General features: G+C 37.6%; 1 protein-coding gene across 2 annotated transcripts in view; it reads right to left on the bottom strand.

Moving 5' to 3' along the window:
- TGFA (transforming growth factor alpha) overlaps window positions 1-23,109 on the bottom strand; it is a 111,334-nt gene extending 88,225 nt beyond the window's left edge. Inside the window, exon 1 of one of the 2 annotated variants that reach the window (XM_023494689.2) lies at window positions 22,186-23,109. In XM_023494689.2, coding sequence (XP_023350457.1) covers window positions 22,186-22,225 — 40 coding nt within the window. In that variant the 5' untranslated portion in view covers window positions 22,226-23,109. The remainder of the gene's footprint in view (window positions 1-22,185) is intronic. The other variant, XM_031950633.1, reaches the window with a different exon arrangement.
- Between the last annotated feature and the right edge of the window lie 2,724 nt (window positions 23,110-25,833).

Genomic DNA, 25,833 nt, shown 5'->3' with positions numbered 1-25,833 from the left:
GTAATGACCCTGGATGTGGACTTAGAAGACTTAGATTTTAATCTTGGTTCAGCTACCAGCATGCTGTTTGACAATTCCACAGGATCACAGGCTTTAGAGCTGGAACAAGAATCTGAGGCAGTAGGGCATAGTTAAGTGGGCTGAACTTGGAATCAGTGAGATACGAATTCAAATCTTACCTCTGACAAGCTACTTCCTCTCACCAAGCCCGTTTTCTCATCTGAAAACAGGGATAAGTACTCACCCTACAAGATTGTTGTGAGGAACAAACTAAACAATCTATACAATTTATAAACATCAAAATGTCATATAAATATTCATTATTATAATCATCTAATCCAAAGCTTCTTAAACAAAACCCATAGAGAGTCTCATAAATGAATATGGGAGTCCTGAAATTAGGATTTATAATCAATAAATGTTTAATTTACATATATAATTTATATACCCATATACCCATAGTCATGTAAAAACTTTTTGGGTGAAAAGAGGTCAAAAAAAGAGTGGAAAAATGTTTAAGAAGAACTGATATAGTCTATCTACTCTCAATTTCAATGATTTTTTCAAGTAATTTATTCAAGTCACACAAGATAGAAAGTTGCAGGGGCAAAGTTTGAAGTCAAATCCTGAGATTACAAATATAGTGCTCATTCCCCTTCAGTGTACTTAATTAATCACAGAAATACATGATATTATTTGACTTGACTTTAAGTTTCCTAATTTAAAAAGTGGAAATAATACTTTTCCTGTGTATTTCACAGAGAGGAAGGCACTTTGTACATCTTAACACATAAGTAGATAAAACCAGTTATTTAATGATTTAAAAAAAAAAAAAAGTATTAGAAAAGGAAGGTAGGAACAGGAGAGAGTGATCTTATTGGCTCTTCTCTGGAGAAAGATTTTGCCCATATTTTCCCAGGAAAGTCTAAAGAGCCACGTAATGTAGTGATTCTTAAACTTTATTATGTCATGAATCTTTCTTGGCAGACTGCTGAAACCTATAAAACCCCTTCTCTGAATTAGGTTTTTAAATGGGTGAGATAAAATACATAGAAGTCCAAAGGAAAACAACTATAAAAAAGAAGCTCATGAAAGCCAAGTTAAGAACCCCTGATTTAAAAACTAGCAAATTGAACCTTAAACTTCAGCATTCTGGTCACATGCCAACTGGCCTCCCTCCTATAGTTTCAGAATTACTATACTAGAAAGAGCTGCAACATCCTAGAAGTCTCTGTCTCTCTGCAGTGTGTAAAGGGATTCAGAGATAGCTATAGATTCTCCTTTGAAATAAGACATAGCTTAGTGACATGGTATAAAAGTGAGATTATCATCCATCTTGAATTTCCACCTACAGGTTACATAGACAAACCTCAAATACAATCCCTTCAAAAGCCTAATGAAGAGAATTAGAAAGGATTCTTTTCCCTCTTCACATATCCCTGTATTCTTCCTTAGTCACTTTTTCCCCCCTGAGGCATTTGGGAGTTAAAGTGACTTGCCCAGAGTCATACAGCTAAGAAGTATTAAGTGTCTGAGATCACATTTGAATCCAGGTCCTCCTGGCTTCCAGGGTGGTGCTCTATTCACTGCACCACCTAGCTGCCCCAATCCATTCTTGATAGAAAGGCAACATGTTGAAGGATTGCTTTTATTCTCTTCTAATGTTCTTTCAATAAAAGTGTACATACAAACTTATTCAAAGATGGAGCTAGTGCTCTCTAGTTCATTCATCTTTTCTTTCTTTGATTAAAGAAATGAATACATTCCTACTGTGTACAGAGATTAGCACCATTCTAACTATGCTCATAACATCACAATTTTTGCTTGATCCCTTGCAACTTCTCTTATCTCCATTTTGAAATTCCTTTATATTTACATTGAATGTGTGTAAATGTATTTTCTCTAAAACTATAATAAATTAAAAGATGATTGAATTTGGAACTTGAAGGCTCCTTAGAAATCATCTAGTTCAATTTTCCCAACCATATTTTATAGATGAAGAAATTGAGGCTTAGAAAAATTATGTGACACTCTAGGTCACATAAGCAGTAAGTGACAGAATCAGTATTTGAACTCTTTTCACTAAGCCACCCTGTTAACAAAACAGAAGTTCTTTGAAAATAGAAGCTCTTTCACTTTTGTCTTTGTATCTCATCATCTAGTTACTCCTCATTCTTTTTACTATACACCAAAATGTCCAATCAACAATTTATCTTTCTCCTGGATAGGTCCAGCTTTTTAACTAGATATGAGTCATCGTTCACTACTCTTAAGAGTCTGAGACAATAGTGGGTAAACCCAATATGTGAGAAATTGTCCTAAATCATAACAAGCTTGGAATCTAAAGGACCTCAAGGAGATCAAAGGATCTCTGGGCTGTTTTTAAGTTTTAATTTGAACAGGGACCCCCAGCCTTGCCCAGAAACCAAATGCCCCAGAATAAAGAAATTAAACTATTTGCCCAGAAGGGAGCTGCTTAACTACTGATGAACCAAAAAAACCATAGGATGTTAAAGATAGAAAGGATGCTAGCAGCCTTCTGGTCCAATCTTCTGTCTTTTAGAGAGATGGAAACTGAGCTCCATCAAGGTTGAATGAATTGCCCCAAATCATACAAACTTCTTGATTTTCTAGAAGTTTTGCAGATTAGAAGTGTTTGGGGTGCCAGGCCAAACCCTCCTAGGATGCTCTACAATGGGTACCTCACAGAAATGACCCTGAAGCTTCTTGGGAAACTAATAAGCTTCTAAAGTAAAAGATCGTTAAGGATCTTTGTTTGAAAAGTCTTAAATTTAGAATTCTTTTATCAGAACATGATGAAGCTCTTTTTAAAAAGTGAAAACAAGTGCAAGTTACATCCATCTCTGTCATTCACCAATTAAATCAATTGTTTATTCTATAAATCTTTATCTCTCAGATAAGACTGGAATCTACTTGAAGACAGGGGTTGAGTTTTATACTTGGTTACATTATTAGATACATGATATATCCAGAAAGAGGGAAAGATAGTTTGGCTGCACTCTGACTTAACCAAATATGATGTTCACAGTGAGTGAGTGCCACAGGAGGAAGTTGAGGGGACTGGTTGTTGTTGTAGAAAGACAAATTGAATAAACTAGGAATATTTTGGCTGGAGAAAAGTACATTTAGCCAAAATACGACTATTTGTCTCCAAATATATAGAGTTGTCATGTGAAAGGGGGATTAGAATTGATCACAGCCCGGCCCCTGAAATCAGAACTAGAAACAAGGGGAAATAGCAAAGTGGCATATTTCACATTCATAGCAGGAGAGCCTTCCCCACAATTAGTAGGGTTCAAAAGAAGAGATCTGGGTAGCAATGAGTTCCCCCTCCCACTGCATGTCTTCAAGCAGAGACTGGATGGATGACCATATATCAAGGAAGAACACATAAAGGCTATGGGTAGTACTAGATAGATTATTTGCCAGATCTCTGGATCTAAAATGATAATGATTCCAAGATTCTGCTTCTTTGGTACTTTCCACAACATTTAGCACATAGTTGGTACTTAATAAAAAACTGGATCTCACAGATACAGCCCATCTGCACCCTAGAACAACAACTCCATAGCATTCATGGTTACAGGGACACCTGCTATCCCAAGGTGTATCTCAGTTTGTAAGTATATTATAGAATGCATCAGCCCCTCCCAGAGTGACAGATATCACTGTAACCAAAGTCAGTGGTTATCTATCATCCTAGACAGTGTTGGAACACATGTACCTGAGCACCCCAAATGCAGGGCCCAAGGCACAGATGGAGCAGGTGGAGAGCCTCATCACCCAGTCATTAAGCATCAAGAAACCACAATTAATGTTCCAGGGTGGCATATTTCCCAGTGTGCCCCGCACAATGACAGAACACACTGACACACTGGGTCTACGCCCTCACTAGCTCCTCTCTTTGCTAGGGAGTTGATCCTGCCTAACAGGCCTCTGTTGCAATTCTGTGCCAGATTTGTGGGTTCACATGTCTGTGGTAATTGTTGCATGGACCATCTTGAAAAAAAAAAAGGATTTTTTAAAAGCATGAATTAAAGCCTTCACTTACCCCCTAAGAATTCATCATTTCTTTTACCCCATGGGTACTACCCCCATTCCTGAAAAACAATCTTGAGTAATATATTATTATCATCATTGTTCCCACTGTTGTTATTTCAAAAAAGGTAGAAAGATGAAAAAGATGCATTTAAACAACAAGCATTTATTAAGCACCTACTGCTTACTATGTGCCAGACACTGTGTAAAACCAGTTCCCATCTTCAGGGAGCTTTCATTATAATGAGGGAGACAACAATCAAATACTAATGTACATAAAAGAGATATTTGTTAAAGGAAGGTAAACTTAGGCAAAAGAATATTTGTTTTCCTCCTAAGCCATCACCCCAGTACTGGCCGCTCTCTTCTCTTTTGCCCACTTTGACCACTTGGTGAACTAATTCAACTCAGTACTATCCTCCCTACCCTGCCCTTGAATCCCTACCCCCATACTTATCATTTCACCAATTATACCCTGACAAGTCTCAGCCTCGGATCACATCTACCATTTGCCACCCTCATTCTTTCACAAATAAGGGGGGAAGAAATCATCCAATTGTTCTGAGTCCCCTACAATTTGTAACATAACTGCAATTAGGTTCCTTACTGCTCCTAGGTAATGTTTCCATACCAATCAACTCCTTACTCCAAACTCCATTTCAGTTTTTCCTCAAACCTCCTATGGTTTGTATTCTCTTTCTCTCTCTCTCTCTCTCTCTCTCTCTCTCAAGAGCTGCCCCATATTTTACAGAAAATAGTGAGGCCATTTACCATAGGCTCTTCCTTATCACCTGTCACTTCGATACCTTCTTCCATAATAATCTTCATTCCTGTCTCACCCAAGATGGCTTGACACCTTATCAAAGCTGTTCCATGAATAAGACATTCTCTTTCAGATCTGTGAATTTTTTTTGGCCTATTCTCAATGCTTGTAAACTTCTCCCTTTTCAACTCTGGCTATTTCTTTCCTGACTTCTTGAAATCTCAACTAAAATCCCATCTTTTACAGGAAGCCCTTTACCAACTCCTCTTAATTCTAGTGCTTTCCTTCTGCTAAGTACTCCTATATATATGTACATATTTGTTTAATTGCTGTCTCCCACATTAGATGATGGGCTCCTGGAAAGTAGGGATTGTCTTGTGCCTTCTTTTGAATCCCTAAGATTTAGCATAGTGCCTGACACATAGTAGGTACTTAATAAATGTTGAATGATTGAATATATCCTCATTCCTTTCTTAGCAAGTCATCTCTTATAACACAGATCTAAGAAGAAAGAGGAAAACAAAGTAGTTAAAGTTACATGCCCATGATTTGGTTTGAATCAAATCTAAGAATGAATTCTCACTCAGCAGTAAATTAAATGTTTTACCAACCAATCATTCATTGTTTGCATGGATCTGCAGTAGACATTATAGGGACTGGAAGTAGGGAGGAAGAGGGGAAGAGTATAGGGGCAAGAAAAGGAAGAAGTTAAATTTCTAGAAAATTAGCCGGAAATAAAAATTCAAATATAAAAAAAAGATATCTAATTCTTCTTACAAAACTATAAACTCTGTGAGGGCAAAAAAAGGGGGGGGAGGGTCTTATTCAATGATTGATTCTATATTTTCCACCTAGTGAGTTTTCAAATGCATAATGATTTATTCAAGACCAGATGTTCTATAGAACAAGTATTTTATAACTCCAGACTTTTTTTCAGCTATGGGAAAAAGGAAGGAAGTATTCAAGGAGTTTTTAACATTAATGAGGCAAAAGGCTAATGACTGAAAAGCCCCAAGGTTTCCTGAAACTATCAACAGCAATATGTGCGGAAATCAAGTACCCCTAAAAATACCAGTGCAAAGGAGGAAACCATAGCCAAGGCTAAGGAAATAACTACCCCATACCCAAAGCTGGTCGTAATTCAAAGACTTGAGAGCAATATGTAGATTATGTGCAATGTTGTGGATAGAGCAAAGGACTTGGAGTCAGGGAGACTTGAATTCAAAACCCTCCCTAAAACACCTGCTGGGTGACACTGCGTGACAGCCTCTCTGGGCTTCAGTTTCCTCATCTATGAAAGGAGAAAGTTGGAATCACTAGCCTCAGTGGTTCCATCCAGCTCTTAAGTCTATGATCCTATCTAGTTCAATTCTCTCATTAAAGAGGAAGAAAGGGAAATCTAGTGAAGTGAATAGTTCAAGAATACACAGCTAATTACAAGATTCAGATCCCTATTTACTACTCTTTGGAGGTCTTTAGCATTTGTTTTGTTATTTCAGTTAGTTTTAATTGTCTAACTCTTTGTGACCCCATTTGGATTTACTTGGCAAAAATACTGGAGTGGGTTTGTCATTCCCTTCGCTAGCTCACTTTACAGATGAAGAAACTGAGGCAGAGAAGGGTTAAGTGATTTGTCCAGGATCATACAGTTAATAAGCAACTGAGGTGGGATTTGAACTCAGAAGGATAAGCCTTTCCTGACTCCAGGCCCAGTACTATATCCACTGTACCACTTAGCTGCCCCCTTTTCTGTATGCCTTGTCAAAGAATATAATGGTGATGAAAATGCAAGTAGTTTTAAATAAGCCCTATTAATTTAATTCTCTTTGTTGTTCTTATTTGGAATCCAAATTTTCACAAACTGAATCCATTTCAATGAATCTTAATATTAAGCACTGATCATGTCAGGCCATCATGCGAAGCACTAGAAATAGAAAGCAAAAATTAAAAACAAAACAAAAACAAAAAGCAGTCCTTCCTCTCAAGACAGGGACTTTATATTCTTCTAATGAATCCAATATTCAAGGCAAACAGTGGTATCATTCTTTCCGTTTGTCCATGTCATTTTTGCTATGTAGAGTCAAATAAATGTTCCCACAAGCCCAAAGGTAACCAACAGCCTTCTGCTCAATCACAGGATACTACAGCCAAGAGAGAGCTTAAAGGGCATTCTGTACAATAGGCTCAATTTACATATGAGCAATCCGAGGCCCTGAGAAGTTAAGTGACTTGTCCATGGGACGAAACACAGGACCCCTGATACTCAGCATCTCCTTTCCACATGGAGGTTTTCCTGAGTTCTGATGAGGTTATGTCACTTTAACAAAAGGAATACAGGTCCAACATTCCTTTTCCCATCCACTAGAATCCCTAGAATATTTTCTTGTTTAAAGTTTTACATCAAGGAAACAATTCTCGTCTGCATATATTTATATCTATTCTTTGCAGAATAAAAGGTTGTGCATCATGTCAGCCTGGTTCCAACAAGGTTGATAGCATCGGATGGTATTGCCTACGAACTATGCTTAATTCATTCTGGAAACCAAATTTCCAACATAAGCCTTTGCACACAGTTGTTGAATTGTTTTCAGAGTTGTATCTAAATCTTCGTGACTCTTATTTAAGGTTTTTTGAAAAAGATATGGAAGTCTTTTGCCATTTATTTCTCCAGCTCATTTTATAGACTAGGAAATAGTGTCATACAATAAGAATCTGAGGCCAGATTTGACCTCAGGAAAATGAGTCTTTTTGATTCTTTGGCACTCTATCCACAATGCAAGTGTAATAAATGTTAAATGAATCATATTGAATTCAGAACAAATTTTTGAAGGCCATTTGCCCCAATGAAGTTTTCTGTTTGTATGTTCATTGATCTTTTGTACATATCAAATCTACCTTCAGTGGGTCAGTTTTCTCAATATTGAGTCTGGCCATGCATAATGTCTCCACTCATGCTTGCTGATCCTACATGACTTATCTCTCCTACAAATTCTTCACAAAGAGTTCACCCACTTTTACTGTATTGTCTTCTTCAAATAACTTTGACATGGTAAGGAAAACAATTGAATATGCAAGCTATACTCTCCTGATTTCCCTTTAAGTCCCAACTAAAACTAAAATCTAGTCTTTTATAGGAAATCTTCTCCAACCCTTCTTAATTTCAATGCCTTTCCCCTGTTATTTCCTATTTATTCTATATATAGCTTTGTTTATATGTGTGTGTGTTTGTATGTTATCTCCCTCCTTAGAGTGTAAGTTCTTGAGGGTAGGTACTATCTTGCGGCTCTTTGTATGTTCAGTACTTAGTGTAGTACATAGTAGGCACTTAATCTATGTTTATTGATTGAATCATGTCTCACTCTTTCTAGGTGACCAGCACCTTTTTTTTTTTTTCTTTTCCTAATCATATATAAACAGTACTAGAAGCAGCTCTATGGCTCAGTGGATTAAATGCTGGGTCTGGAGTCTGTAAGACCTGGTTCAAATCTAGCCTCAGATACTTATTAACTATGTGACCCTGGACAATTTACTTAACCCCGTTTGCCTCGGTTTCCCCATCTGTAAAATAAGCTGAAGAAGGAAATGGCAAACTACTCTACTGTCTCTGCTAAGAGAACCCCAAATGGAGTCATGAAGCGTTAGATGTGACTGAATAATATAAATCTCTTCAGTGCCCTTTGGCCATCGATTTCAACTCTGATGAAGAAAAGATAAATTTATTAAGAAATACAACTACCTTTTTATAAAAAGAGTGTTAATTAAGGGAAAGAAGATAGCTCCGTTATATTAGAGAAACAATGTCATATTTGTTTTTTAATTATCGATTATTGTATCAACACAATGGAAATGACATGTCATAACTGATAATCTAGGACCAAATGTTTTAAATTATTGGTGAAGGTTTAAATTTCTGTCTCTTGTGTCTAGCTGAACTTTTGTTTAAAGGAGAAAAAAAATTAAAATTTTATGTTATATTTTTATTTATATCACTTACATTTTATATTATATTTCTTTATGTTACTAACATTTCCCCATGGCTTATAGTATTTATTTTTAACTAGGATTTTATATAGCAAATATTTATGAAAAGCTGTCTGAAAGTTAAGACTACTTTTAGCACAGATGTCTGATTTTAGCATGTGGATTTGCTTCATGCTTTATAGAGCTTTTTATTTTTAAAATAAGGACTCCAATAACATGATTGCATTCCAGCTGATATCTCATTCACTTCTTTGGTCCCATGACCAAAGGTCTAGTCAATTCGCGTGGCATTCCATCATTGTTTATTTGAATAAGTTAGTAACCAAATGGATGTTCTGGTTATGAAGTTGTGCCTCTCTCATAAAAAGAAATCATCATAAACTATTTTATGATTTATGTAAGGATTATGAACATCCAGTCCAATCCCCTCATTTTACAGATGAAGAACCTGAAAATTCAAGTTCAAAGTCATACACTTAGCAAATATTACAAATGGGATTTAGAATGAGTCTTCATATTTAAAATCCAGTCTTTTTTTTTTCTACATTCCCATGTTCTTTTAGCTCCATTTTAGGAAAGCATTAAAAAAGGGACTTTCTGCCAAGTACTTATAAGAAGTAACTTAGCTAAATGCAGAGATGAACATTTATTTGTTATACATAAGGCCTCATCTACCTGGCCGGGCAACTTATTTGTCAGCCACAGCAGCTCATGAAACCCTTTACTAAGGTATACAGAGGTTTTTAGTTGCATGGAAAGCAGAAGGATAAAATCACAGCTGCTTTGACATATATGGAATAAAGTCTATGGTGCCCCCAAAATATTTATTTTTGTGATTAAAGCAAGAGTAAAATTGCTATTATCCAAAATCTAAACATAAACCTCAAACAACTGGCTATTTTCCCCTTTTAACAAAAATATAAGACTACAGCATATATTTAGTTAAAGAAAAAACAAACCTTCCAAAGTATATTCAGTCCACTTGCTTATACTGACTACAGGCAGAATACTCTGCAATGAGATAGTCTTTTCAAGTCAATGGCCCTAATAATGTTCAATCATTAAAGATCCTATTACCCCAATAATATTGAGTAAGGAACGTAAGTGAACCAATGTATTTTATTAATATTTTTCAATAAAAGTTGAAACAAAAGTATTGGTTAACCCTCAGGCAAGAAAACAAATGAAGAATACCTCATTCCCCAAACATTCTAGTTAATAAAAGTTTTATTATATATTTATAATTCTATGTAATGATAATTGTTGATTATAATTACTACCTGAAACTGTCATAAGTTCTTGAAATATAAGCTAAATCAGTAGTTCTCAAATTGTTTGGTCCCAGGACCCCTTTACATTCCTAAAAATTATTGAGTCAGAGAGCTTTTGCTTATGTAGGTTATATCTATCAGTATTTTCCATATTAGAAATTTAAAACATCTTAGTATTATTATGAAATTAAAGACCTCCTGAAAGGTATCCAGGACTAGACAATACTTTTTAAAAAATGATTTAGAGAAGTTGTTTTTAAAGTATAACTTTAATGCAGTGTATATTGTTTCAATTAATCAAATGCTATCACCTCCTAACCGTTGGTTCTACAAGGGAGCTTAAAACCTTATTTAAAGGAACTGAATCAAAACATTCAATGACATCAAAAGCAAAAAATTTTCAAATCACAAATGACAAAGGCAGAACAAAAATTAGAGAATGGAAAATTTTATATTATTTGCTTTGTATCTTTCTCCTTTACACGAATATTCTCCTAATGATGTTATAGGCCCATGAATCATAGAACATCGTGATCTCATAAAAATCAAAATTGCAGGTGTCCCAAAGGGCAATCAAAAGATGCACTTGTGGATAAAAGAAGCCCACAGCATGTTGCTAGCAAGGACCTGTGTACAAGATGTAGCATAAATGTAGAGTGTTCAAGTGTCTAGCACAATATCTGGTGCATGTTGCTATTGAGTTATTTCAGTTGTGTTCTACTCTTTGTGACCCCATTTGGGATTTTCTTGGCAAAGATACTGAAATTGTTTACCATTTCCTTCTCCACAGCTTATTTTACAGATTTAAAAAAAAAAGACAAAAGTGAAACAGTTTTTACTTTCAAGAAGCTTATATTCTAATGGTATTTAATATTACATACCTCTAGTAAATCGTAAGCTGCCTTAGGGCTTAGTTGGTTTATATTTATACTATATGCATATATAAAATAAATATAAGGCTGACAAGGTAATATTATTTGTTGTACATCCCTCTCTCCCAAACTTGTGAATTCATTGTTATGGGAAATTTCCAACATGCTTATCAGCAATAGGGCTGTCACTATGATCTTAGAAGAGTGCTTGGGATCCTGAGAAGTTCCCGCTGATATGGCAATGGTCATACAAGATTTGAACTGTAATTTTCCTCACTCCAAGATCAGTTTTCTCTGCACTATGCCATACTTTTCACTTCTAATACATGTACTAGATACTTCATAAAGTGATGTATTGGGAAAAAAAAAATAGATAAATAGTCCAAGCATAATAGAAGGTCTTTGTAAATATTAAAAGAATTGAATATAAGCCTTGAGGCTCTATGGAAATTTTACAGAAAGACAGTGAATTGCATAGGTCAAGATGGTATGGAGGGGTTCTAATGTACACCCATAGAAGCTACTTCCATACCAATCAAATCACAAGTTCGCTGAAATATCTTCTTTCCAGACCCTAAAGTTTACAGTTAGAACAACACGGGGTCAGAATAGCACCACAATATTTCCTCTTCCCTCCTATAAACGGTCTTCCAAACCACACTGTTTACCATGATGTTGATTGTTCCATGAACTTGCCTCACAACCAAAAAAAAAAAAAAAAAAAAAAAAAAAATGCCCAGGCTCGAGATTTGCTTTGCTGGTGAGCTTCTCCCTAGTCCAGGTCCTATGAATCATACCCTGAAAGCCCTAATTATAACACCCAAAGGCCTGCTATGCCGATGAAAAACATTTGTCATGGTTCACATTCACTTGCAGCGTCTGTAGAATGCTTGTATACGTGCATGAAAATATTCTCCTCTTGTGCTAAAATTGTCACACAGAACCCTACACAGAGGTGATAAAGTTACAACCCAGGCAGGCCAAAGTAAAGACATTCAGTAGGATAATTAAGACAATGAGTTTTACCCTCCTAAGATTTCTAAATCTGATTCCAAGGGGCCCCTACCAGAAAAAGTAAAAAAGACTAGTCTTTCTTAAGCCTTAGCTTGTTTGCACATTCCCACTATAATTTAGTGGAACACTGGATTTTCCTGGATGAATAACTCAGGTTATTTAGAACCAGAAGGGACCTCTGAGATAGATCATCTACCTTCATTTTACATGGGAGGAAGCTGAAGCCCACAGTGAGTTGCCTAAGTACACACAAATTGTAAATGGTAGAAGCAGAATTTGATTCCAGATCAAGTTTTTCCACTGTACCAAGGCAAGGACTGAAAGAGTGAGAAGAAACCAGAGTATCACCCCGACTGACCTCTTAGTTATGTCATACATTAAGCTTGTTAATCTCCTGCACCTTTTTGGAAGTAGGATAATTAAAAAGAGGTAAGAGATGATGTAACAGGCCCCAAATGGTACCAAAGTAATCGTCACAAAGGGTTACAACCTGGTTGTTTACTGCTCTCATTCAAAATGAGATTCAGGAACTGAAACTCAAATATTCATTCCATCTCTGCAGAAGAATCCAGCTCTCTGATCCAGGGTTATCTTGGTTTCAGATACTATAGTGGTAACTTAGTGAAAGAAAACACAGCACTTGGGAGGTTTCTAAAACTCCATAAACCCCGTAGGTTTTATAGAGTGCTTTGGAGCTCCTGTCATTAATAACAATGTCATCCATCCTATTCTTCAAAAACAACATCACAATCTTGGCACATGAATTTATAATGGCAAAATAAAGTTATGACACAGGTTTGCAGAAACTACATTAAGCATGAAATCTCCTGTGACATTCAGTTTATTGATTTTGCAAAGTCTTTTTTTTTTTTTAAGATCACTGCCAAGAAATGTAATAAAAGATACAGAAAGTACCCTTTACTTTGGAAACTCTTTTTGTTTCAAATTCGGTAAAGCTATATCAACAGGATCTGAAATGGAAATATTTTTTAGCCCTACTGTAAAAGTAGTGGTTACTGTTTCTATTTTTTCAAATATCTGTCTATCTATCTGTGTGTTAATAGTCTGAAGACTTGATGTAACAGCATTTTAAGAGAAAAATTTTACAATTTTCAAATCTCTCTAGTCTTAAATATTCTAATCTGATAAATTAGAAGCCCATACTATTGTACATTTCTGTACATTTTCACTGACTGTCCCCCATGTTTGGAATGTTCTCCTTCAAGTTCCATCTAAAATTTTCTATAGAATATCTTCCTGGTCCCCTTAATTCTAGTATGTTTCCTCTATAATTACTTCCAACTTAACCCCTCTCTCTCTGTGTCTATTTTTTTCCCTGTCTTCATCTCTCTATCTCTGTGTCTATCTCTCTGCCTATTTCTCTATGGCTCTGCCTGTCTCTGTCTTTCTTTGTTTCTGTCTATTTCTCTGTCTTTCTGTCTATCTCCTTCTTCTTTCTCTTTCTTCCTTCTCTCTTCTTCTCTCCCCTTCTGTCTCTCTCTCTATAGTAATATATATATAACATAGATATACCTATTTTATATAGACATACTTATTTGTGTATATTTATTTATTTATATGTATATGTCTAGCTATATCTTGTTTGAACGTATGTCTGCAAGACATCTCTCCCATCAGACTGGGAGCTCTTTGATATTAGGGATTGTTTTTGCTTTCTTTTGTGTCACCAGTGAGCATGTTACTAGGCACATAAGTATGCATTCAAAAAACACTTCTTGATTTGACCATACAATCAAATTCAATCCCTATTTGTAGTCTGTACTACACCTATCAACTTGTCCCATTTCAAAGTGTATTACTTTTGACAACAACTACTTAAGTAGAGATTTGCAAACTAAGGTTTGTATTTGCAAAGTGTGCTTTGGTTGCCTCTATATTAGAGGATTTGGGTACTGAGAAATTCCTAAATTAAAAAAAAAAAGGGGGGGGGGCAGGGATTAAAAGACAAAAAAGGTTAGAATCATCCAGTGGATGAATTTAAAGGTGAATTAAAGCTTTAATTAAGAGCTTCTTATGTGTCCAGCACAGTGCTAAATTAAGCTGAGATATGAGAAAGGGGGAAAAAATCATCTGCCTTCAAAGAGCTCATATTCTAATGGAGGTGATAAAAGACTAGAGAATGAGATTACTTCATCTGTGTGGACAGGGCTCCTCTTCCACTAATGTAGGTTACAGTTCTTTTGTACTTTTTGTTTATCTTGAATTTCTTTGACAATAATAATGCATCACCTGGTGGTCAACCTGGTGAAGAACCACACATCTAGCATGGTCCATAGAAAACAAATATTTCATTCCTGGGCCTATATGCAGAGTCTGCCAGAATTGGCAGAGCCTCCAAGAAGTCAGGATGTCCTCTATACCACAATGAGACTCAAAAGGAGAACCTGAATGGAGGAGAGGAGGCCATTAAAGAATGCGCACACACACACACACACACACACACATACATCATACGCATACATATACACACACACACACCTGTGTATGACTTATAAGACTTATCAATATATGATTTATTACAAAACTTATCAATATTTGAAAATACAAACACAAAGGCATCAAAAACTTAATGCTTCAAAGTGAAATGAGGAGAGGTAAGGAGAATGTTTATAAAAGGAAAACCTATACTCAATATTTGAAAATTCACTTTATTGGAATCTATTATATATAGAATCAACTTCTTATGAAAAAAAACTTGACTTGGAACACCAAGACTAACAAACAATACAGGTCAACAAGTAGGTCAACAAATAGATCAATCTTCATTACTATAAGCCCTAAATTCCTATCTGAAAATTAAGGAGCTGGTCTGAAATGACTTCTAATGAGGTCCCTTTCAGTTCTAAAATCCTGTAATCCTATGAAGTATCAAAAGACTTAGGATTTCAAGTTAGAAGATATTTTTAAGGCTAACCTAGTCCTGCCTTCTCATTTTACAGCTTAGATAGAGTATAGAGTATTGGACTTGAAATCAAGAAGACTCATCTTTGTGAGTTCAAATCTGGCTTCAAGTACTTCCTAGCTGTGTGATCCTGAGCAAGTCACTTAACTCTTTGCCTCAGTTTCCTCACTTGTAAAATGAACTGGATAAGGAAATGGCAAACCACTCTAGTATCTTTGCCAAGAAAACCCTAAAATGGGGTCAGAAAGAGTTGTACATGACTGAAAGGACTGAACAACACCAACCAAGTATCTGAAAGGTTTGGAACATCATCAAAATCCTAACTGCTAAAAAGTCTTTTCTTTCTCTTGCCTCTTGCTCTTTTCCCCCTTCCCCATACCCCCTTTGGGGAATTGGAAGATTCCTAATTTTACAGACAGAAAAAATATATTGAGAAAAAAATATTTTTTATGAGATTATTGAGAAATTTTTCCCTGTTAAAGACATCTTAATAGCAGAAACTCATATAATTAAAATCATAAAATGCCAGAGCTGGAAGGAATTTTAGAAAATAGAATGTCAGAATTGGGAGGAAAATGAAAACAGAATATCCTAGTTGGTAGACATCTTCATGGATTGTAAATTAACCAATGCCAGCATTTATCAGATGCAAACTTTAAAGAAACATAATGGGTGAGCTTGAAACTTTCAAAATAACTAAGGATTATTATCATGGATATGGCAGCAATTTGGAGCATGAAACAATCTTTGGGAAAGTATGTTCAATGGGCAATAATTTTATAATTTCATTTACAAAAATTTATTTTGGTTCATCACAATCTTCATTTCTAATCTTCTTAGATGAAGAACCAGGAAAATGGAACATTGTGTAAAGTGCTCATTGAAAAAAAAGTTTTCATTAAACCTTTGTAGTGTTCTTTTTGTCTTTAGTTACTCTAGCAACAAACTTAAGCTTGCTAGGAATTTCACCTTTGCAGTGGGCATCTAGTAAATACATGAAGCTCATGTCCTGAGAAACCAATTTTTGAGGAAACCAGTCATGGGAAACTGAACCCAGGCATGTTCCCTACCTACTACCGTAGATTATAAATAACAAGGTTTAATACTTTAAAAAGAAATTCACAGATGTAATGATCGGAGATTTATAAAGTAATCTAAACCATCTCCACAAAAGAAGCTCTACAAAAAATAATTTTTTGTGTAAATTATATTTAAATATACCTTTAGGGAGGGATTTCATGATTCTTGGATATTTCCTTATTTGTATTTAATTAATTATTTTGGCTATAAAAGTCTGATTTCCATGAAGTAATTTTTTCCAGAGGTTGAGTGGCATTATGGATGGAGAATTGGTCTCAATTCAGGAAAATACAAGATCAAGTCCTGTTTTTTTATATATATTTGTGTGAACCAGAGGCAAGTCCCTTACCTTTTCAATGTCCCCAACTAACTCTGAAACTATACATTAATAATAATGATAATATTGGTTACTTTTATATAGCACATAAAGTGCTGTATATGATACATATATATGTGTATAATTTTATTTGATTCTCATAACTGTATGAGATGGGTGCTATTATTACTCCCATTTTACAAATGAGGAAACCAAGGCCAGTAACTAAGTGACTGAGGTGAGATTGAATCACCTCTTCTGGATTCCAAATCCAATGTTGTACAGGTAGATCAGTAGTGCAAATAATGAATCTCTCTGATATGGTCTCATCATTCAAATTCTCACAGCATATTTCTATTGGGTTGGAATTACCATATTTTACATAATGTATCCTCTATATCAACTAGCTGTTGAGTTGTGTCTGACTCCCTATGACCCGTTTTCCTTCTCCAGCTCATTTGACAGATAAGGAAACAGAGACAGAGTTAAGTGACTTGACTATAGTCACATCAATAGTGTCTGAGGCTGGATTTGAACTCAAAGATGAATCTTCCTGACTTCAGGCCAGACACTCTATCCACTTTGCCACCTAAGCTCCTCCTAATTGCAAAGCAGAAATGATACTAAATAATCTCTGTGGTCCCCTCCCAGTTCAGAAACTAAATATTTGTATACTAAATATTTGTAACCAGGAAAATGGTGGGAAAATATTTAAATCAGGCAGATATGACTACAGAGCTTGGAAAGGCATGTCTAAGATGGCATCCTTTCCAAAAGTGGAGAAAGTAAACCTTTAACTTCACCTTGAAATCCCCAAGTCTACTCCCCAAAAGTTAGAGGAAACTGAGCTGTCTATCTCTTATTTAAGATTCAAGGCCTGCCACTCAAATTCTCCATTTTCCCTGAGGCTCTGTAACAGATCACATCAATCTATCCATTCCCAGAACTCAATGGGCAAACTAGGCTGAGCAATGTATTACTTGGTCAATTACTTATTTTTCTTTATTCATTAATTATTCCATGTATATTAGCATTGTCTCTTCAACTAGATTATTGACTCTCTGCAGCCTTATAGTTATTACTCTCCCTTTTCCCTAGCCTCGATAAATACTTCTCAGTCAATAGACTGGCAGAAGAACTATTAAACATTGTGTGATAACGAAAATTAAAGAAATCAGTAGAGATGTAAGTAAAAGACTCAAAGCCTCCAGACTATGGCAGTCTATGGTTGGAAATTAGCATTTTATGCACAATGCTAAACTGACCCTTAGAGACAGCAGGCAGGCAGGTCCACAAGGTGGACTTTTACATTTCCATAGGTCTCTTTTGTCTTAAGCAAAGCCTCTGGAAGATGAGGTCACCTCCAAGCCAAGAAAATGACATCAGGTGATTTCAAAAAGGCCTGGAGAGACTTACATGAACTGATGCTGAGTGAAATGAGCAGGACCAGGAGATTATTATACACAACAACAATACTATATGAAGATCACTTCGGGTGGGCCTGGCCATGTCCAGCAATGAGATCAACCAAATCAGTTCCAATGGAGCAGTAGTGAACCGAACCAGCTACACCCAGGGAAAGAACTCTGGGAGATAGAATTCCCAATCCCTCCACCTGCATTTTTTATTTTCTTCACAGGCTAATTGTACACTATTTCAAAGTCTGATTCTTTTTGTGCAGCAAAATAACTCTATGGACATGTATACATATATTGTATTTAACAAATATTTTAACATATTTAACATGTATTAGTCAACCTGCCATCTGGGGGAGGGGGTGGGGAAGGAGGGGAAAAATTGGAACAAAAGGTTTTGCAATTGTCAGTGCTGAAAAATTACCCATGCATATATCTTGTAAATAAAAAGCTATAATAATTTTAAAAAAAAGAAAAGAAAATGACATCAGAAATTGGGGTGGGGCATGGAACAATATTCATTGGACATCACTGGGGAAGTATCATCATACATTGGATATGAAGCTACCTTTTTTTTTTTTATTTGGGAGGGGCAAAGACATTCGAGCTCTATCTGGGCAAGATTGGATTATATCTTTTGTTCCTTGAGGCTTTTCATCTGTTTTTTACTTTGTTTACATATCAGGCAACTTTTAGGAGAAAACAAGATTTTCACTTTTAAGCAATAATTTATAGACGTTCCGTGTTTTAAATTTATAAAGGACTTTCCGGGAGGTTTAGACTGTAGTAAGACATCTAAAGTCTTGTGGAGTTCAAATACTAATATAATGTAGTCCTATGATAGAGAAAAATATACAAGTCTTTAAGAACCGAATACATTTTGTGTTGACCTGTCAAGGACAATAAGGCTGGAGTGGCATAAATACCACCATAGTCAGGGTCTCTCAGTAAGGTCATTTAGGACACTCAGATTTAACACAATTCCAACAGTTTTCCCACTGATACTCTTATTCCTCAAAGATGGATCGATCATAGGTCTTAGAGCTGGAAGGGATACATCTTAGAGTTCACTTAGTCCCAACCCATCTCCTGAAAGGGGGCTTAAACACCAGATTCTAAAAGGATGATTCTGTCCTCCCTCCCTTGGGGAAGGGAGGTCCCATTTTTAACTTAAACAGAAACTTGCAAAGAATGGAACATTATTCCATTCTTTCAAACATTCCCCCAGGACTAATTTAAGCACAGCCATGGGCAAGAAGGACATAGAAGGGGTTGGAAATTTGCAGATTGAAAAAAATTCTTCCAGCTAACCACAGATTAGAAGAAAGCAACATTATTTTTTTTTTTGTCCAAGGCATCAAAAAAAAAAAAAAAAAACTAATCACATTCTGAAAATCCTAGTCCTACATTGATTTCTCTTCAGGTGGGGATAGTCTCTCTCCTCCAGCCAGATAATTAGGTCAGGGATTGGCTGGGCAGCTAATTGCTCCAAATGTTTTGTTTTCTTTTGTTTTTTTAAAATAAATGAAAGATTTGTCACTAGTGCAAATTACTCCTTTTTCTTAATACTCTCCATATGCCTTTTAATTTGGTCCTTTTAGAAATGAGCAGTATTTTCTTCATTCATAAATATAAGATGAGAAAATCCCCAAAAGATGAAGCTAAAAATAGATTCTGTAACAGGCAAAAAGAGAAAGAAATATATATAAGTGTAAACACATGCAGCATACTATGCCCATGATAGGGAAGGTTTGACACTTGGTAGAAGTGAGACCCTTCCAGAATTATTTCCCCTTCTCAGAGAGTACCTTTATTCATCTGTAAAAGGAAAGAAATGAATAAGAGGAGCTGTATGGTTCTTTTCCAATGGAAAATGGATGATACTAAAGTAAATGAATTATCCAGTTTCTTTATTTCTCATCTACATTTTCACTGAAGATTCTAAGATCACCTTGAGACTTTTAAAATCTAGTAGAAAAATTTGCAGTAAGGAGAATCCCCAAGGATCATTCCCTTGATAGAAGCTTAGAGACAGCAAAGAATATATAGAATTCTCAACTCCCATAATCCAGATGACTTTTTACACTTACAATCAGGAACTAAAGATTCTTTCCTTGTGAAACTTTATGCCCCAGGACAGAAACTCTGGGATTTTTTTTTTTTTTAAGCTTCTGTATTCTCACTGATCAAGAGTAGGACCAATATTTAAATTTTTGTTCAGCGGAGTATTGATTGTTTTCTAACCAAGAAATAGTTCTATAATTTATTTCTATGTATATAAAATTATTGTTTGTTAACAACTTTGGCATATCTGTTTGTGCTTTCCCTCTCTAGAGGATGTTAACACCTCTAATCCCTCTTTCTGGACTACAAAATCACTGTCCTTGCTGCCAACCATCCTTTTTCCCATTACTAAATTGATCTTTCTGGTCTTCAGACTCAGTATATGTTGTTTCTCTATCCCCAAAATCTTCTTCTGCAATTCCTTACTATCTACCAAGCAAAATTCACACCTCAATGTGCCTAGTTCTCCTTGTCTCTGGGAATGACCCTTTCTAGCTATAATATGACTTACTACCCCTTCACCAACTCTATACTTAAGATAAACTCGACAACTCTTTTTGCCCCCAAAACACACTTTTTTTGAATGTAAGTTCTATATTCATGCTCTTCCCTATGTTTGGAATGCCTTTCCCTATCTTCAGAAAGGAGGTCCTAAATTCAGATTCTAAGTGTGTGAGCTGGCCATTTTCTAAGTGTGTGACCTTAAGCAAGTCATAATCTCTCTGGAATTCAATTTCCTTCTGATGTAAAATGAGAAGATAGTTCTAAATCTATGACCTTGTGATCCATTGCTTTTTTGGATTCCTAACTCTAATCTAATGCTCAAGTGGATGCTACCTTCTCCAAGATGCCCTTCCCTTTCCTGCTCCTCTTGTATCTGGCTGATACAAGCATCATGAAATATTGTTTATTATTACTCTTTATTGGGGTCTTATCTTACTAGACTATAAACTTCATTTGATCAAGCACCAGATATTGACTGAATTTTGAAGTTTTCCCATAAATATGATGAAGTAATCTGGGCCTTAGTTTCCTTTTTTGTAAAATGAAAATGAAAAGAACTAGATGGCCTCAAAAACTTAATAAATGAATAGCGAAAAATGAATTAATCAAATAAATGTATGTTTTTTAAAGTAAAGAAGTAAAGGAGCAGTACTTTTTGGTTGGTCTCTGCAGTGCAGAGATAGCCAAAGACTGACCTGTGATCCAGATCCATGAAAAATGCAAAACAAAACAAAACAAAACAAAAAAAAAACCCTCATAAAAATTAAAAAAAAAAAAAACTTCATCAATCGTAATTTCTAAAATTTGCAGGGTTTAAACTTCTCCTCCCCTCAGGGCGCGCCCCCCCTCCCCAAACCCTGCTTATTTCCAAGAACAAACTCAAAGGAAATTAGCCAAGCTTCTTCTAGAGTTTCATTCCTGTTCCATTGTTCCGCCACCAAACCAATCTTTTCCCCAAGGAAAATATCTGCAGAAAAATACCTACAAACACCACAGATTCCAAGGTCTCAAAAAAAAAACCGAAAGACCAAATGAAAAGCAGAAGGTAAAAACGATCGAAAACAGAGGCAATAAGGACTTTTAAAGTGCTTGGGGGAGGGAAAAGTTTACCTGAGACCGAAGCGGGTGGGGGTGGGGCAAAAATGTCACCTGCTCAGGATTTAGAATTGGAAAAGGGCCTTTAAGATCATTTCGTGTAATATTTTCTTCTTACAGATAGGGAAACTGAGTCCCCCCCCCCTCCAAAAAAAGAAAAAAAAAGGGAAACAGATTTATTCAAGGTTACACAAGTGAGGAGTATCTGAGTTGGACCCCAAATCTAACCTCCGAAGCCAGCGACAGTCTCTACCGCCTTAGTAGCAGGATCCAGTTTAGGGCACCCTATCTAGGTTCATTAAACGAGTCAACATACTGTCGGCTACCGACACTTGCGGGGAGCGACGCGGAGGAGAGGGAAGGGAAGAAGCAGCCTTCAAGAAAGAGGGAGAAGGAAGAAGGGAGGTGAGCAGGTCGATGATGTGTGTAAGAGCAAATTTAAAGATGCCTACACACAGCTTTAAAGTTCGACTCCTTACAAAAGACCTCCTTTCTCCGTGGCAGCTTTCAACTGGGTTTGCAGAACCTTTTTCAGGGGACCATCCTTGGAGAGATGGATGGAGAAGGGGTGTGCGATGCAGCTTCTCTTTGGAAACCGGTGCAGAAACGTCAGTCTCCGGGAGCGGGCTGTCTTCTCACCCTCCGTCTCCCTCGCCCACCACTTCCCTAAGCTGCAGACTCCTGGTATTCTCAGCTTCTCTCCCACCACATCCCCGCAAAGGGAGCTCTGGCTCCCTTCCGAAAAAGAGAAAGGGGCTGGGGGAGGAAGGTGAATGAGAAGGAAAGAAGGGTCGAGGACGAGGAGAGGAGAGAAGGTAGTGCACTTACCTATCCCGATCAGTGCAAGCTCCCCCGCCGGAGTAACCATTTTCCAGGCAGGCTGCAGGCGCTGGAGCCTCCTGCCCCAACCTGCTGCGCCCAAGTGACTGAGACGCTGCTCGGTGCGGGGGGAGGAGGGGGAAGTGGGGCGGGAGGACAGGCCCTGCTCCAAGGCTCCCGTGAGTGGGAGAAGGAGCGAGCGAAGCAGAAACTCCTCTCTCTGCGCTCTCTCCCCTTCGTGTCTCTCTGAGCTCTCGCTCCTTCTGACACAACACGCGCACACACATACACCCCACCACTCTGCTGAGCGGAAATAGGAAGGCGGTTACCGTCACCTCTCCGCCACTTGGCGACCTGGGCACGGCTGACCACCCTCCCACCCCTTGGGGGTGCCCCCCTGAGGGCACAGGGGGTGGGGACTTGGGGCTGAAAGAGTAGGGGAGAGGAAAGGAAAGGGGGGGGGGCGCACAGAAGGCGTGGGAGTTGAGGTGGGAGGGAACCTCGGGGCGGCTGCGGCCAGAGGTGCGGCAAGCAGCAGCAGCAGCAGTAGCAGCAGCAGCAGCTGGGTGCACCCGGCAGCGGACTGGAAACCCTGCCGGGGATGGGTTAGTGGGAGGCAAGGGAGGGGACTGAGTGTTCCTCCAGTCCGGACGCTTAGGGGCTGGCTACCTGCGGAATGGAGCCAGAGGTGAGAGGTAGAGGGGAACAACAAAGAGGGGAAAAGACGCTGAGGGACGCAAAGGAACCCGAGCAAGAGCAGACACTTAAGAGAGAGCAGCAGAAGGGCCACCAGCGCACTAATCTGGATGCCTGGACTGGAGTAGGGGGAGCTACAGGCTGGGTATGAGCTGCTGTTGCTGCAACAGCTATTTTAACAGAGTGCAAGCCCCGGAGGCTCCGGCTCCCAGCAGTTACAGCAGTCTTCTCCCAAGCGCATTGGCCAGAAGAGGCAGCCGCGAACTGCTCCGCCTGTCCTAGTGCCCTAGCAAAGATTCCCCTGGCGGCCTCTGGGCTCTAGGCGGCAGCAGTGGGGCGGACAGCGGCCGCTCGGCTCTTTCACCTGCGTCTCTGGCTACAAAGAAAGCCCGAGGAAAGTTAAAGCGGGAAGGAGTCTTAGAGACTAATTTCATAGTCGCCCAGTCCCTTAGCTTTACAAGTGAGGAAACTGAGGCTCAGAAAGGTTGTCACCCAGCTAGCACATAAATTATCTTGATTCTATGGCTACTATCCAGCAGCTGGGAAGAATTGCTCTGTCCTTCCTCGCTTCCCTAAGATCTCATTTTAAAAAATTGTGGTATAATAGGGGCAAAAGTCTGTGACCAGGAGAAGTGGGTTCCCTTTTTTGTTCTGTCTTCTGTACCTCAGCCTCCCTATTCGTAAAATGGAAGGTAGATCATATGATCTCTAAAAGATGCCTTTTCCCTGGAGAGACTTACACGAACTGATGCTGAGTGAAATGAGCAGGACCAGGAGATCATTATATACTTCAACAACAATACTATATGATGACCAGTTCTGATGGACCGGGCCATCCTCAGCAACGAGATCAACCAAATCATTTCTAATGGAGCAGTAATGAACTGAGCTAGCTATGCCCAGAAAAAGAACTCTGGGAGATGACTAAAAACCATTACATTGAATTCCCAATCCCTATATTTATGCACACCTGCATTTTTTATTTCCTTCACAAGCTAATTGTACAATATTTCAGAGTCTGATTCTTTTTGTACAGCAAAATAACGTTTTGGTCAGGTATACTTATTGTGTATCTAAGTTATATTTTAATATATTTAACATCTACTGGTCATCCTGCCATCTAGGGGAGGAGGTGGGGGGGTAAGAGGTGAAAAATTGGAACAAGAGGTTTGGCAATTGTTAATGCTGTAAAGTTACCCATGTATATATCCTGTAAATAAAAGGCTATTAAATAAATTAAAAAAAAAAAAGATGCCTTTTCGTCGCGTGAATTGAAACAAAAGACACTGTTTTTGCAAAATAAATGGAAGATCCGGCCTTGACCAGAGTCCCCTAATACTGGATTTGAATTAAGACTCCCCTGAGGAGTTTTGCTGCACCTGTGCTCAGCCGGAACTGTACCTGGGCTTTTTAAATTGACTAAGTTCCGTAAAAAATTATTCCCCTTCTCGAGGCCTGGGTTTCTTCAGTAAAATAAAGGGGTTATTTTAAATGGAAGATCTTTAAGGTTTCTCCCTGCCTGCAGTAACACCTCTTGCTTATGTATAATTGTATCGTGTCCAGCAATGTATTAAAATTTTGTGTGCTTGCATGTGCAATGGGAGGGCGACAGAGAGACAGACAGGCAGGCAGAGGCAGAGAGATTTTTAAGGTAAAGTCCTAACCTCAAGAAACCAGATGGGAACATCTTCATCAAGGAATGATACAGCATGTGCTAAAGTGCTAATGTCATTCTGTATAATAATTGCAATGTACATTGTGGGCCTTAGTCAACAAGGAAGCTTTCACAGAGGAAGTGGGATTTGAGGGTAGTCTTCAAGGATGGGTTGAATTTGGTTAGCTGGAGGAATGGAGGGAGAGTGTTCCAATTTTTTTGCATTGATGAAACGTTGTATAATTCTTTTCAAACGGCGATTTAATCTCCATTATTGACTTTCAAGGACACTTTTCCTGCTTTGTTTACTTTTCAGAATAGTACTTTCAATAATCTGATTTGTGGATTATATCTAGGCTAAGGTAGAGGGGACTTCCCCAAGAATCATCTTCCCTACCCACATATTTCCTAGGTAGGCATACTTCCTTGAATTTGTGCAAATCCCTTATTGGTTGATTTTCTCTCCCTGTTCAGAGAGCCCAGGGATGAATAAAGCCTTGCAATTTGTCCAGCTCTTCCTGTGACCCTTTAAGCTCCCATTACTATCTGACCGTTGCTGGAGAGCAGAACTGACAATGGTATTTGTTCTTTGGAGCTCACTCACAGCCCAAAAGAAGAATGTTGGCTGCTTTCAGGGCAAGAATTGGCTGCAGCTGAGTGAGGCATTTTCAACATAAGGGAGAAAAAGGGCAATGGGAGGGAGTAGCAACAATGTCAAAACAGTGAGCTAGCCCTTCTCCTTTCATTCATGGAAAAAATAGGCTGAGTTTTCTGTTTAGTCAAGAAGTCATTTTGTCATGAGGTAAATAAACTAAAAAGAGGGCAGTAATCAAAAGAAAAAGAAAAAATGATGACTCCCCAACACTTTCAAAAATCTGCTTCTCTCAATATTTAATCTCTAGTTTTTCGGTTATTTCACTTTTTGTATTATCTTGGCAAATGTTCTTCCTTAGACTGAGTAATCAACATTTGGTTGTAATAGCAATAATTATTTATTACATTACATATGAACAAAAGACTAACAATTCTTATTTACACAGTACTGTGAGTTGTGTAGTCCAGGATTATTCCCATCTGATAAATGAGGAAATGAAGTCTTGGGTACCTGACAAAAGTTGTAGTCAGGATTTCTTCCCAAATCTCTTGACTCCAAATTCTACTATTTACACTAAATTACATTGCCTCTCATTTTTACATTCTGCTTGTAACAATCTGAAATACTTTTATTTTTCTATTTATGGTTGAGAAAAAAAAAAAAACAAGAAATCATTCCTTTTCTAAAATATGTTTCTGCTGAGTCTTAAAAC

The sequence above is a fragment of the Sarcophilus harrisii genome, chromosome 2, assembly GCF_902635505.1.
Source record: "Sarcophilus harrisii chromosome 2, mSarHar1.11, whole genome shotgun sequence".
NCBI classification, from domain to species: Eukaryota; Metazoa; Chordata; class Mammalia; order Dasyuromorphia; family Dasyuridae; genus Sarcophilus; species Sarcophilus harrisii.
This window is presented reverse-complemented; position numbering and strand designations above follow the sequence as displayed.